Source organism: Ovis canadensis, chromosome 2 (assembly GCF_042477335.2).
Source record: "Ovis canadensis isolate MfBH-ARS-UI-01 breed Bighorn chromosome 2, ARS-UI_OviCan_v2, whole genome shotgun sequence".
In the NCBI taxonomy this organism is placed as follows: domain Eukaryota; kingdom Metazoa; phylum Chordata; class Mammalia; order Artiodactyla; family Bovidae; genus Ovis; species Ovis canadensis.
The window spans coordinates 14,430,630-14,445,579 of record NC_091246.1 but is presented as its reverse complement, the minus strand read 5'-3'; the positions used below and the strand labels follow the sequence as shown (position 1 = coordinate 14,445,579).

The 14,950-nt window shown below is 41.7% G+C and overlaps 3 protein-coding genes across 5 annotated transcripts in view; 1 reads left to right on the top strand and 2 right to left on the bottom strand.

The window, feature by feature from the left end:
• The window catches only part of ELP1 (elongator acetyltransferase complex subunit 1), a 56,520-nt gene extending 49,620 nt beyond the window's left edge, over window positions 1-6,900 (bottom strand). Inside the window, exons 1-5 of one of the 2 annotated variants that reach the window (XR_011254215.1) lie at window positions 6,615-6,852; window positions 3,010-3,172; window positions 2,462-2,614; window positions 726-807; window positions 7-87 (exon numbers count right to left, since the gene is read on the bottom strand). Coding sequence is in view for 1 of the 2 variants with exons in the window: in XM_069575508.1 (XP_069431609.1) it covers window positions 7-87; window positions 726-807; window positions 2,462-2,614; window positions 3,010-3,159 (466 nt within the window). In the remaining variant the exon portion in view is untranslated. Of the gene's footprint in view, window positions 1-6; window positions 88-725; window positions 808-2,461; window positions 2,615-3,009; window positions 3,173-6,614 lie in introns of both variants that reach the window. The other variant, XM_069575508.1, reaches the window with a different exon arrangement.
• A 129-nt stretch (window positions 6,901-7,029) lies between these two features.
• Window positions 7,030-14,818, top strand: ABITRAM (actin binding transcription modulator). Its single transcript, XM_069575507.1, has 6 exons — window positions 7,030-7,253; window positions 8,873-8,924; window positions 9,517-9,646; window positions 12,385-12,461; window positions 12,546-12,615; window positions 12,707-14,818. Exons 1-6 carry the CDS (start codon window positions 7,157-7,159, stop codon window positions 12,842-12,844), a joined length of 564 nt encoding a protein of 187 aa, XP_069431608.1. The 5' UTR covers window positions 7,030-7,156; the 3' UTR covers window positions 12,845-14,818.
• Window positions 9,305-14,950, bottom strand: part of CTNNAL1 (catenin alpha like 1) — a 63,540-nt gene continuing 57,894 nt past the window's right edge. For both annotated transcript variants that reach the window (XM_069575503.1, XM_069575505.1), the window contains one exon: window positions 9,305-9,553. In XM_069575503.1, the coding sequence (XP_069431604.1) occupies window positions 9,422-9,553 (132 nt within the window). In that variant the 3' untranslated portion in view covers window positions 9,305-9,421. The remainder of the gene's footprint in view (window positions 9,554-14,950) is intronic.

The following is a 14,950-nucleotide window of genomic DNA, read 5'->3' as shown; positions in this document are numbered from 1 at the left end:
ACTTACTTTTACCAAAATCATCCTGGTGGATTTGCTGTTCCATGATTGGTTCAAAGTCTTTCGTCATCATAATTAGGGTCTGCTGACCTTGAAGGAGCACAAACAAGAATGATTTTGTTCCCATTTAACAAATCCGCTGTTCCGTTAAGTATCTACAGCACTGCAAGATACAGAGCTGAAGTGGAAGAATTTGTAATTGAAATAGGGAAGACAGAATTCATTCAAAATGTTCTGACTCTCATTAAAAAAAAACAAAGTTCTGCCTGGGTTAATCAGCTGGTGCTTAGTCTCGGCTGTTCCTGTATGTCAAGCTAACATAAAGTGCACATAGCCCTTCCTCCTCCACTAACTGCAACTCTTCAGTCGCCAGGATACCTCTGTGAGCGTGTAACTCACCAGGGTGCTAGTTTACAGAATCTCAGCCGGAATGAAAAGACTTACAGGAAAACAAAAAGAGGACTGGAAGAGCAGTTTTCAGAATCAGTTTATTTCACACAGCAACTCTTCCTCTTAAGAGTGTATTAAAATAAATATTGCTAACATTTTAAACTATAACTACAGACTTCGCAGCAACTTTTTAAAACAATGTGTTAAGAAGTAAAACTTACCTCAATTGTTTCAAGAAATGTTTTTTTGAAATCTAAGCACCCTAAAACTTAAAGTCTTTGAGCTGTCAGGAGTCATGTCTTATAAAGTCACGAGTTAGGGACTGGTGACATGCTTACCTGTGGCAAGCAGCACCAGCTCTTGGTCAGGACTCCAACTCATGACAGAGATACCACTGGCTACACTCCCGACACATTCCAGCTGAGAGAGACATTTTAAAATGTTAAGAGAAATATGAAAATATAAGCACCCCGATAAATGTTTATTATGACCTTAATCAAAACAATTCACAACACACCAAGGTGAAATTAAGCAGTAAACATTTGTTCAGTAACAGGTATCAAAAGACCAGGCGTGATACAGATCATAGGGACTGGATGTGATGACGGCCATTCCACTCCTCCCCTTAAGGAGATAAAAGATGCCTCTACAGTAGGGTGAGGGCTGTAACTGAGGTCTCCAGGAATTAAGTGGGGACTCAGAGCAGAGAATCACAAATGGCCCAGGTGAGTTCAGGAAAGCCTCTCTGAGGAGGTGCTTTAAAGGGCAGAAACAGGGCTAGGAAGAAGAGACTGGGGGGGAAAATGTGGTGTTAAAGCATAAAATTATAAAAAAGAGCAGTTAATCAGCTGCCACTAAAGCATAAGGTATACAAATACACAGGGACGATGGGGGTGGGAGGTGAGGCTAAAAAGGAATTTGGCAAACAGTGAACCGTCTGATAAGGACAAGAAGGAACATGGATTCTGTCTTACAGACACTCTGATGCCATAAATAGGGAGATCGGCACCATCTGATGGAGACCAGTGGATTACAGGAGCTCAATAATTAGGGAAAAGTTCTACAAAATGTTTTACAAATAAAAGCATATCTTTTAAATGTGAGAAATACCAATTTCTACTGGAGGGCTTTGCTGTTTCTCACCATGAACTAAGAGGAAGATCTATTATTGTACTAAATGGAACTGTTAAAAGCAAAGGTACCAGATTTAGACTGCCAGGGTTCAAATCTCACCTGAAAACTGTTTGACCTTGGCCTAGCCTCAATTTCCTTTTCTGAAGAATGAGAAAACAACAATCTACCTCTTAAGGTTATAAAGAAAAATTACAAAATTCATGTAATTTTGCATGAAAAAATACTTTAAAAAGTGCCTGGCACACTGTAAACATTTAATAAATGCCAGCTGTTATTATTATTATCCCATGATTAGTAATCTCTTGTGACACATCAATGTTAAAGAGATCACAGCTAAGGGAGTTATCAACGAAGTTTAAAAAGCTATCAAGGCGAGTAAAGAAATTCAAAACCTCAGCCTTATGCTAGAGTAGAGAAGGAGGCAAGTCATTGAAATCTATCACTTCTGATAGTCATAAAATGTGCACAAAATGAAAATGTATCACCTTAGTACCTGTAGTTCAGGGACTCTACAGTCAATCATCAAAGAGAGGCCTATTCAGCGTTCTTAACAGAAAACATGAGCCCACTAAACATCCCAAAGACTTCCTAAACTGAGAAATAAGGGTTACACCTCAGGATCGGAGTGTAGCAAAAGGTGAGCCATACCACACAAGAATGGGTTTGAGGTTTTGTTCTTATCTGGAATGCTCTCATTGTTCTAATTAATAGATGCAGCAGACAAAACTGAGTTTAAGAAGAATCCTGAAACACAACTAGAACCATGCCAACAATTTTCCGTAAAGAACTGTAAAATGCAAAGACTCTAATTTGCAAAATGCCTAAATATCATGGCTCCCGATATTTTAAACATCTATGAAAAACTAGTGACATGATTAAAAAAAAAAAAAAAGATGTTTGAGGATGCCTGAGATTTCCTCCGCCCTGGTCTCTTGCTTACCTGGTGTGTGCTGAGATTACAAAGCAGGACATCTCCAGAGGCTGTGGCCACACACACAGACTCCTGATCCAGCAAGTCCTGAATACCAACAATGCAGCCACTTCCATCCTCTGGGAGAAAGCCTTCTGCCACCAGAGGAATTTCATTTTTCACCTTTCACCAAGACAAACAAGCAACTTAAGTCAATCTACTTTCAAGAACAATTCATAACATTTCTAGAAGTAAAACATTTTTTTAAATATTTCTTTTATAATTCAAAAAATTTTTCCTAGATTAAAATCCAAACTTTCACTTGAGAACTATCACAACACTACCATCTTTAACAAAGAAAACAGTTAATATGCTTCTTTTGCCAAGCAAACATAAAACAAATACCTGGTCTCTTTGGAGATATCCAATAAAACATGAAGCTAAAAACTACGATTTTCTAAAATCTATAGTCTGGGGAAAAGGGACTAAGAATGTCATCACCTAAAATACATTAGTAGCAAAATATAATTAAGGGGAGATATCAGAATTCACCCAAATAACCTCCATCAATAATTTACCTCTCTCGTGACAGGGTCTACCTCTACCAGTCCATGTTCTGAGCCAATGAGCACTGTCGCCTGCTCGGCTCGGAGAGAGAGGCACTGTGGTTTCCCTTGAGCCTGAATATCCCTGAACTCCAGGCTCCGAAGTAACTTTAGATTCCTCATGATGAAGCAATACCTAAAAAAAAGTACAAATATCCTTAATGAAGCTTTAATTTCTCTGAGAAATAGAAACAGCTTTATAACAACAAATGACACTCCAGTACAAGCAAAATGATTCAGGGAGCAGAGAAGTCAGAATAACCAGGGGGAAAAAAAAAAAAAAAGATGTAATCTGAACCCACAGAGAGATAAGTGGTAGAAACCTAACCAATTGTTTAAATCTAGAGTCTACAAAGTGAGGCTGTGAAATCTGTTTTACATTCTCACTCTTTGGAAGAGGCAAGATTCTCAACTTCAGAGTCTTTTCTTCAAAAAAGATTTAACATCAGTTATTTTGCAAAGAAGCTAAGAACACAATGAATGAGAAAACATGTTACTTTTGCACATGAGGATATCTTTGTAACTTGACAGATTTACAACACTGTATAAAAATCTACATGTATACATACTTGGCAGTTGGAGAAAATAGAATTACTTTAATATCACCACCTATTATAAACTGGCTTTTTATCTTAATTAAAAAGTTAAAATTGAAATCAAACATAGAAATAAAGAAAAGCATTTACTGCTCTGAGAAAGAAAAGACACTATGAAATTACAATAGGATCCTTCAAAACGACGAGCAACAATTGGAGGAGCTTGATAACCTGACATCACTGCTTCACGTAGCTCCACTTTTCTGGTCTGGTTTTCACCAGGGCAATAGAAAAGCTGAGAAACAAATGATCAATAGGAAACATACTTTGGTTTAGGCAAAATCAGACGTGCTTTAATGCATGTGTGAAGTCACTCAGTCATGTCCGACTCTTTGTGACCCTGTGGACTGTAGCCCGCCAGGCTCCTCTGTCCATGGGATTCTCCAGGCAAGAATACTGGAGTGGGTTGCCATTTCCTTCTCCAGGGGATCTTCCCAACCCAGGGATCGAACCCGGGTCTCCTGCTTTGCAGGCAGACACTTTATCCTCTGAGCCAAAGCTTATATGCTAATATTTATATCCAGACCGCTTTAAGGTTTGTAAGTAGAATTCCCTAACTTATGTTAGGAGTGACAATTACATAGACCACATTGGCCTAATTGTCACCTTAATCCACGGTGAATTTTCTCATCTTGCATTTTGTACATATGACAATGAAAGAATAAACACAAGTCACTTCTTATACTACATAGCAGATTAAGCGCAGTTTGAATGAGGCAACATAAAATATGAGTTAAGAGGAAAGCAAGACCACACTTGGTAGAAGTGAGGAAGAGAAGCAAGGCAGACAATGGTTTTGTAAGGTTTCACGACATATATATTTAAGAATTTCTGGGAATTATTTGAACCTGTATTCTATCATGCAAACTTTTAATTTAGATCTAATCCTGTATAGAAAGCTTGTGTTTTTTTCAAAGAATATGAAAATTACATTATCTTTCATCTAAAGACACCACAAAGATGACCACTGACATAGATCTGAAAGGATAGGAAGATATGAGACGAGAGAATGTCTGGGCTAGAGGGGGGTAAACAAGGAGCAGCAAGAGATGAAAACAGGCGACAGGGGATGAGATGTACTTCATGCTGGTTTAGCAAATTATGCTGTTATTGTTGCCATGATAAGATCATCAAAATGTCTTTCTGTAAACCTGCATTCTATTCATCAATAACCTCTGGACCCAGCATAATAATTTGGAAGGTAAAGGCACAAGGAACTGAGGACTCCCTTTTTCCTGTAACCTTGCTGTTCCAGTCAATGCCACCCCAGCAATGGACCCTCCTCCTTCTAGGGGCCCTTGGTCCCAGTCTCTGGCACTCCCAGGACAAGTCTGGTAACAACCACCCCAGAGGTTATCAGCACTTTTAACCAGACAGGTGCCCCTCCAGGTGCTTGACATCTACTAACACGGAGCTCCTCCTCTGAGTTCCGGAGTTATCAATACCAGCTTTACAATCTCTCTCATCTAAGGTTAAGTCATGACAACCCCAATGGCTTCCCTTGTTTGGAGCCTCAGATCTAGCTAAGTGTTGTAACTTCTTCCATTCGTTTACTTTTCAGTTATTTCACTGTTCCTTTCTGCTTTTTGTTCTTCCAGGAGCTACTTAACCACTTCTTCCTATTAAATTCTGCTGAAATACAGTGTGTTTTCTGCTTTCCTGCCTAGACCCTGACAGATATAGCAAACAACCTGAGTTCTCAAATCACTGAGCTTTCAATATCACCAGCCAAGGGCAGCTCATCGTTCATCCCCCTTCTCCCCAACCCTCCCAGCCTTAAAATGAACTTCTCTAAATTTTCACACCCATCACCTTTATTCCTTTATCTTCTCAGAAGTGTCCTATTCCTTTTCAAGACCAGGAAAGGAGAACCCTCCAAACTCCCCAGGACCTTGGCTTATCAGTCCCTTTTTTTTACATCTGCAATCTCCAACTCCCCTGCCCTCGATGACTCATCCTTTCTCAGCCTGCTAACCTGCTAAAGATCTCAAGCTTGGATCCTCTCTGAAATTCTGACAGTGCCTCTATTTTCTTCCCTTGCTCCTCATCCATCCACTTCTTATCTAATTATCATGTCCATGACTATAAGTACCAAACAGATCATTAATATGCTTATTAGATCTAAATGTCTAGCCCTGACCCTCCCCAAACTGAACATTAAACTCACATTTTCAACCTTCTACTGTTATTACAAGGATTTCTCAAATGCACATCAAATGCAACTTGTTAAATGGCTTACTATTCTCGACCAAATTAGTTTCCCCGCTGGGGACATGGCATTTCTACTTTGTCTGTTCTTCAAGTTGAAACAGTGTTTGCTTTCCTTTTGCCCACATTTTCATAGTAAACTAGTCACTACTTACTGCCCTGCCTATCAATGTATCGTTTGAATCTTTTACATAGTACGTAACCCTACCATCGGCTACATCCAACATTGAGCACTTTCTAAGTGTTAATTCTGGACAAGAAATGACTACAGTCACTGCCTCCACAGAGGTCACAGGGGAGAGGGCCACCTAGGATACCATATAACATGGAGAAGCACACGGACGACATTTCCAAGAAAAAAGTCGCAGGTGCCCGAAGGGGCTCGCAACACATCATCTGAACTTCTCCGACCGGTTCCCTCTCAAGTGCACTGTTAGACTTTAATTGGTGCATTAACTGGCTCAGCTGTATTGTTAGCTCCTGCAGGGAATCCGGAGCTTGGGTAAAGTGCGCGGCTCGGGGAGCAGCAGGTCATTCCCCGCCTGCCACGCCGCGTGGAGCCCTCTGATGGCCGCGGGTGCAGCAGGTGGCAAGTCGGGCAGAGAACTCAAGGCTCGAGCGCAGAGGTGGTCACGCCGGACTTCACTCTGGGGCCTGCAGCAGGCAGCGGCCGAGCGCTCGGGCAATCTCTTCATCGGGACACCCTCTGGAGGACTGGGCCCGTTTCTGTGCCTCCCACCCTCCCCACCCCACCTAGGCCGCTCGAGCGCTCACCTGCGCCGCACTCCGAGGGCCCCGAGGACCTCCCCCAAAGAGCTGTGAGTCCGCCTTGGGTCGCGCACTCGCCTCTGTCCGCTGCTCTTGAGCTCGCGCGGCGTGCACTCTGTCGCCGTGCCGCTCGACCCCTTCCAGTAGTGGCTGAAGCGAGGCCTCGGAGATGCTAGCCGCGGGACCCTAACGAGCCAGCGACTCCAGCTACCACCCTAGCGGAGCTGCGCGGGAGTGAGGTCACGAGGAGGAGGGGGCGTGGCCAGCCTTCTCCGGTGCCCCGCGAAGTACCGTGAGGAGCTGCGCTGGCCACCGCCCCCTACCGCTACATCTTCCTGCCCAGCCTATTGTATTTGACCTCTGCTTTGACGTCAGATGCCTAAACTCAATAATTTGGCTGGTAGGCGGAGCCCGCGGGATCGGAGGAGCAGCGCGCATGCGCACACCGCGTGTCTCGGGCCACAGGCCGGAAAGACGCCCTACTCCTGGGCCCGCGGGAGGAAGTGTCCGGGTCCCGGAGGGCGGGGTTTGCAGCCTTGGAGGTCGCCATGACTACCGAGCCCGAGGACCCTGAGGCCGCCTTGGCTGCTGAGCCTGCGGTGCCGTCGCTTGTGGATCGTTACTTTACTCGCTGGTACAAAGCGGGTAAGTGGGGAATGATGTTCGTCTCTCCTGGGCCCCATTGGCAATATGACAGATCATAAGCCACGCGCACTCTCCCCGCAGCAAAAGGAACTGGATCTTTGTTCCCCTCTAGGCCGAGGGAATGGTATTTGCAGAGACCTGGCAAAAGAGCAGGGTGCATTCTGGGGAGGGCGAGTGCAGTGCGGGTTCAGGAGGGTGGGTTACTTGGGGGAAGACGATAGTCTAAGGTGAGATCTCCGAGGGAGATAGGAACTGGCTTGCAATCTCATTGAGTACCTAAAGGGTTTTAAGGGACTCAGTGCACCATAAAATGATTTAAACAATCAAGTCGAAACTAAGCTAGAGGCATAGGGAGTGAGAAAAGAGGGTGGGTTAGAAAGAGGCGTTTAGATAGCAGATGCTTCCAGTTGTGTTGCTGGAGAAGACTCCTGAGAGTCTCTTGGACAGCAAAATCAAACCAGCCAATCAGCTCCGAATGTTCATTGGAAGGACTGATGCTGAAGCGCCAATACTTTGGCTACCTGATGCAAAGAGCCAACTCATTGGAAAAGACCCTGATGCTGGGAAAGACTGAAGGCAGGAGGAGAAGGGGGCCGGGTGACAGGATGAGGTGATTGGATGGCATCACCGACTCAATGGACATGAGTTTGAACAAACACCCAGAGATAGTAAAGGACAGCGAAGCCTGGTGTGCTGCAGTCCATGGAGTGGTAAAGAGTCAGACACAACTGAGCTACTGAACACCAAGAAAGCAGAATCTATTACTCTTCGCCACTCTCTGGTGGCCCAGTGGTAAAGAATTTGCCTACAATGCAGGCGACCCCAGGTTCGATCCCTGGGTCGGGAAAATCCCCTGGAGAGGGGAATGGCAAGCCACTCCAGTATTCTTGCCTGAAAAATCCCATGGACAGAAGAGCCTGGTGGGCTACAGTCCATGGGGTCGCAGAGTCGAACACGCCTGAGATACTAACATACACTTACAAGTAGGTATCCTATTGGAGAGCTTTGTGTCCCTTCAAATAAGAGTGATGGGACCATCACTGGGGACCCTCCTCCACATCCTTGCTTATATTCATTCAGGGATAATAGGTGTAATCGTTTTTTGCAATATTGAAATATTTTATAATACCATATGTCTTATTGGCCAAACTTTGTGTAACCAACCATCAGGTTTATCCTAGATTGAGGAATCTATCTATTCTGTCCTGGAATACATGACTTTCAGTGCTAACATCACGACAGTCCTGGGCAAACCAGGATGAGTTACACACTCTAAAATTGACCAGGAAAACATGTGCTACTATATTAAAAGATGCATCACTAATCATCACTTTTTTTCCTAATAGAAATAATGAGTATAATCATTTTAAAGTGAGGATAAAACAAGATGGAGCAAAGAATTAACATCACTTTGACACTGAATGAATGATTCCATCTGGTCCAGATTTCTTTAACTTCTTTATAGGAAGCCTTTAGGTGTATCTTTTTGAGTAATGAGGGGATACCAGTGATATATGTATCTAGTCTTCACAATTAACTATCTTTATGAACCAAAGAAAGTACCACACAGTGGCAATAAATACTGACTCAAGAGCCATAGACTCATTAATTTCTTCTAGATGTCAAAGGAAAACCCTGTGAAGACCACTGTATACTACAGCACTCTAACCGGTAAGCAAACTGGAAATTTTAAATTATTAAAAAAATTTTTTTTCTGGTATTGTAGCCTGGTATGGTCTCGTACTGAATATTCATTAAGTTATTATCTTCCACTGTGTTGAGATGGTATTTTATATATATATATAATAGGCATTTGGTTGACAAGAATGAGTTTTTCAATGCTTAAACAAGTAAACTTGATTACTCAGACATCCAAATGGAGGACCATACCCTTAGTCAGCTGCTACTTCAAGTAACCAGCCTGTGCCTAACCACGGAATTGCCTGAGCCCATGGAGAGGGCCAGGGTGGAAACACAGATGTGCATATGGGCGTGTCTCAGTGCTATCTAAACACCTTGGTACTCTACCCTTTTAGGGGAAGGAAACTCAATCCCATTTTCTCCATTTTTATTATTGTATTCTTCAGTCAAGCTCCAATAGTAGCTGGGGAAGAAAAATGCGGGGGAGGGGTGGGTGGGGAGGGAATGATAGGTTGGCTAAACAAACGTCAGCTCAGCTCTTCCAGTGCCAGCAGGAATACTATGTTATAGGAGGAAGAATTACACCATGTGATAATACAGGATCCATCTTTGCTCCTCGTAGAATATGTGTTATCACGTTGGCAGGATCTCATCCGGTTCTTCAAAGTGGAAAAACAATTAAAAGCATTTCTTATCAAATCAGTACCAACTGTAGCAGACTTCAGAACAAAGTCTCTGGGAAATTTAAGCGGGTATGTACCTGTATTTCTTTACTTAAATTCTCTATTATCAGAATAATGATAGAGCCAGTCAGTCTTATAACCAGCAATATATACTCAGCATACTTCCCTGGCAGTTAAGAGGTGATTTTAAGAATCACCTTGAACTTTAAATTTTCAGACCAAAAAGATAAGGTATTTCAAAAGGAATATTATCTGTCATATAGGTTCTGTACCACCATCCCTACCATCCCCGGGATAAAAGATGGAGAAAGTGGGCCTTTGAAAGAACAACTCTAATACCGATATAAGAAGATATTTTGTCCCTTCTAATTTTATTAAACCAGTATGTCAAATTAGATCAATGCTTTTTGGTCACATATTTTCACATGTGAATTTAAAAGAGAAAAAGTTCTGGGGTAGTAAAAAAAAAAAAAAAATCAGTCTTAAGAAAATACACAGTATTTGCTTCATATCATTTCCCATTCCTAAATCATTGCCAGTTTAGTACACATCTAGCGATACCTTCTTCCTCCAGAGTGTTCAGTTATAGAAAAATGTTACCTCTATCCTCTACAACTCTATGTAAGACCAATATTATTAATATTAAAGGAGGGTATCACACCAAGGACAATTCAATACCATACTAAAATATCCTGACAAAGACCCCAGATGGTGAAGTTTGAGTGGATGACTTCAGTTCAGTTCAGTCACTTAGTCGTGTCCAACTCTTTGCGACCCCATGGACTGCAGCACGCTAGGCCCCCCTGTCCATCACCAACTCCCGGAGTTCACTCAAACTTATGTCCATTGAGTCGGTGATGCCATCCAACCATCTCATCCTCTGTCGTCCCCTTCTCCTCCTGCCTTCAATCTTTCCCAGCATCAGGGTCTTTTCAAATGAGTCAGCTTTTCACATCTGATGGCCAAAGTATTGGAGTTTCAGCTTCAACATCAGTCCTTCCAGTGAACATTCAGGACTGATTTAGGATGGACTGGATGGATCTCCTTGCAGTCCAAGGGACTCTCAAGAGTCTTCTCCAACACCACAGTTCAAAAGCATCAATTCTTCAGTGCTCAACTTTCTTTATAGTCCAACTCTCACATCCATAAATGACTATTGGAAAAACCATAGCCTTGACTAGACAGACCTTTGTTGGCAAAGTAATATCTCTGCTTTTTAATATGCTGTTAAGGTTGGTCATAACTTTTCTTCCAAAGAATGTCTTTAAATTTCATGGCTGCAGTCACCATCTGCAGTGATTTTCATTTACTGAGTTCATACAAAGAGTTTCTGCTAATTACCCTCACTGTTCTATAAGACCCTTCTTTATACTAGGCCTAAAGGCCTCTAATAACCTGCCTTATAATTATTGATTTCCCCCCCCCTCATTCAAGAAGAAAATGGACTTTAAAAAGCATGGACCATTCTTTGAAATCTACAAACTACAAGTAACAGTTAGTGCTTCTGATGTTCCTGTGATAAATCTTTGTCCAAAACAGTAACACCATTGTTACAACTGAGGAACAGAGAGGGACCTGCATATGGACCCTCTGTAGAGAAACGCTGATTGGATCTCAGCACTGCTCATCATTTATTCTAAGGGAGGTGACAACAAACACACTTCTTTTTGATACAGACCCAGTGGTAGAGAAACCATCTAGGATAAATCCCTAACTGCTTCTCTCAAAAGTGGGGAGTCACACTGACTAGTATTTTGAAACAGAGTCAGCACATGCCAGAGAAGTGAAGCATGTGCTAACAACACCTGAATACTAATGATATTGTGAGTGGTAAAGAGGCCCTAAAGAACAGTATCTAGACCTCAAATGTTCACTGCAGTAAAAATTCCTGGAAGAAAAGAGCAATACATGAAACATGCTTACATCCGTTTCCTATGAGCCTTCTTGTAGGTATTTGTCAGAACCTCTCCAGATATATCTGTACAGTGGAGAACGTGAAACTAAAACTGTGCCATGACATTCAGACAGATTAATGTCAAAATTCAGTATACACTAGTGGGAGACAGGGTAAGGAGTAAATTACTCTTAACTGCTATTTAAAACTTTTCTGTTTTCCACATTTTCCTTAAAGTGCATTTAAAAAAAAATTAGAACAAAGATCCCTCTTCAAAAAGTCTTAGTGATTGACCCTAATAAAGAAGTCCTTTTATCTATTATCCATGGCATTCTCCAGGCCAGAATACTGGAGCGGGTAGCTGCAGTACCTGGGTTGGATCTTTCCAACCCAGGGATTGAACCCAGGTCTCCCGTATTGCAGGCGGATTCTTTACCAGCTGAACCACAAGGGAAGCCCTTTATCTATTATAGTTCTAATATAAAAATAAGTGGGAATCTTAATGAAACTAACTGTATGACATTGCTGTCGTTTGCTATAATATTGGATTTTATATTGTTTATTCATAAGATTTCCCTGTCCTTTTGATATATTTACACTTGGATATATGGAGCTTTCTCATATACAGTTAAATATAACGTATAATAAGATAAAATATATTCTTAATATGTAACTAAACTATTATCACATGTGTCTTTGACTGCTTTTCCCCCTAGAGCTTAGGATGTTACCTGACCCGTAGCAGGCATTTAATATATAAATGTTTGAAGAAATGAATGTTTTTTTCTGTACTTCACTCATTTTTACTTAAAACACAAATTCCAGGAATATATGCTATTGTAACACTGAGGGCTGCCTCTCAAAGAAAAATGAAAATGTACATCAATTAATTTTTCTTCCCTTTTATTATCAGGGGGCACAGTTTCTCACAGAACTTGCACCTCTGTGTAAGATTTACTGCTCAGATGGAGAAGAATATACCATATCTAGGTAAGTTACTTTTGAACCACAACTTTGGAGAAAGAAAGGAGGTTAATACTTTTCTTCAAACCAATTTTTTTTTTTTTTAACTAGCTGTGTTAGGGGGCGGTTGATGGAAGTGAATGAAAACATTCTCCATAAACCATCTATTCTTCAAGAGAAGGTAAAAAGGGCTGGGGAAGTAGGAGCCCATCCAGTACTTTTTATCTGATTTTTGTATCATTCAACAACATTAAATATTGTTTCCTTTCTAGCCATCTACCGAAGGCTACATTGCAGTTGTGTTGCCCAAATTTGAGGAAAGTAAAAGCGTAACAGAAGGGTTACTGACACAAAAGGAGTATGAAGAAGTTGTGGTGAAACGCCTCAAAGCCACAACAGCTGCCTCCTGAGGGGCGAGGACTGAGGCGGAGTCAAAGCAGCGCTGCCTCCTTGTCCTTACCTGGCCTGCCAGTCCGTGCACCAAAGAAGAACCTCGGGTGAGGCCGCCTTCCCACCCGGCCACCCGCAGCGAGGCCCGATCTGAAAACCGACCGAGTTTCCCTTCTTCATCTTGCATGACAAGCCTCAATTCTGTCTTCTGCCTCCCAGATCTGACTACGCATGTACTCACTCACTCTGTTCTTCTCTTGCTTTTCTCTAACAACTGGCAAGCAAGATGTTTTCCTGGTTAAAAACCAACAAAGCATTTTGTGGAAAAATTTACTCATCATCCTGTAGCCCATTAATAACTACTATGTTTTGACATAATTCTGTTTGAATGTTACAGATGGTAATTGTTTTTGCCTCAATTTTCCGTCATGTTGAAGCTGAAAAACCACCAGCCTTTCTTCCCCAATCTGCTTCAGTGTGACACCACCAAAACGTCTGGTCTCACTTACGTTGCCAAGAAGAGGCAAGGGTATAGTTTGCCTTCTCTGTTCCTACAGGTTGGCCTTCAGCTCTGAACAATGTAGCACTGGCTTCTTAATGGGGGACACATGAAAAGGCCTGAAAGGGGCTTTGCTAACATGGAAGTATTACCATGTGGTGTTATGTAACATTTATTTGTGGTCAATCTCACACTTCAGTTACAGGATAACCAGTGAAGAAGTTATTATAATTCAAAGACACAGATGCCTTTGAACAGAAAAAAAGCTTTCATATTTAAAGAAACAAAAATCTATGAATTTATGGTTTCAGATTATATATTTACAATGAATTTCAAATAAAAGTGCTTTTTAAATTTTTATTTTTCCTTAAGGGCTGCAACACATACAAACATACAAATATTTCTTTTTAAATAAAAGTTATCATTGATGTGTAAATTCTTTTGGACTTCCTTCATCTTTTGCTGTTCAAGTTGTAAGTTATCCCTTTCCCACCCCTACTTGCACTCTGAACCGGACTTGAAACAATGGACTGGTTCAAAACTGGGAAAGGAGTACCTCAAAAGGCTGTATATTGTCACTCTGCTTATTTAACTTATATGCAGAGTACATCATGAGAAACGCTGGGCTGGATGAAACACAAGCTGGAAGCAAGACTGCCGGGAGAAATATCAATAACCTCAGATAGGCAGATGACACCACCCTTATGGCAGAAAGTGAAGAGGAACTAAAAAGCCTCTAGATGAAGGTGAAAGAGGAGAGTGGAAAAGTTGGCTTAAAACTCAGCATTCAAAAAACGAAGATGGCATCTGGTCCCATCACTTCGTGGCAAATAGATGGTGAAAAAATGGAACAGTGACAAAGTCTTTCTTTTCTTGGGCTCCAAAATCATTGTGGACAGTGACTCCAGCCATGAAATTAAAAGACACTTGCTCCTTGGAAGAAAAACTATGACAAATCTAGACAGCATATTAAAAAGCTGAGACATCACTTTGCTGTCCGAGGTCCCCACATAGTCAAAGCTATGGTTCTTCCAGTAGTCACATATGGATGCGAGAGTTGGACCATAAAGAAGGCTGAGTGCCAAAGAATTGATGCTTTCAAACTGTAGTGCTGGAGAAGACTCTTGAGAGTCCCTTGGACAGCAAGGAGATCAAACCAGTCAATCCTAAAGGAAATCAACCCTGAATATTCATTTTAAGAACTAATGCTGAAACTCCAGTACTTTGGCTAACTGATAGGAAGAGCCAACTCAAAAGAAAAGATCTGGATGCTGGGAAAGATTGAGGGCAGCAGGAGAAGGTGTTGACAGGATAAGATGGTTGAATGGCTTCATCGACAATGGACATGAGTTTAAGCAAACTCTGAGAGATAGTGAAGGACAGGGAAGCCTGGCATGCTGCGGTCCATGGGGTCACAAAGTTGGACACGACTTAGCAAATGAACAATTCTCATTTCAAGTATATAAGCTCTTTTGTGAATAAAGCTTTTAAATTATTTTTGATTTATAAGGAAAATTCTTTTAAGTGCCAGCCTGACTGTCCCCTAAGTATACCCACCAGACATGATACAAGTAGTAACTCTGAACCTCCGCTCTGATAGTACTGTGAGCTCAAAGTTTAAGTGTAA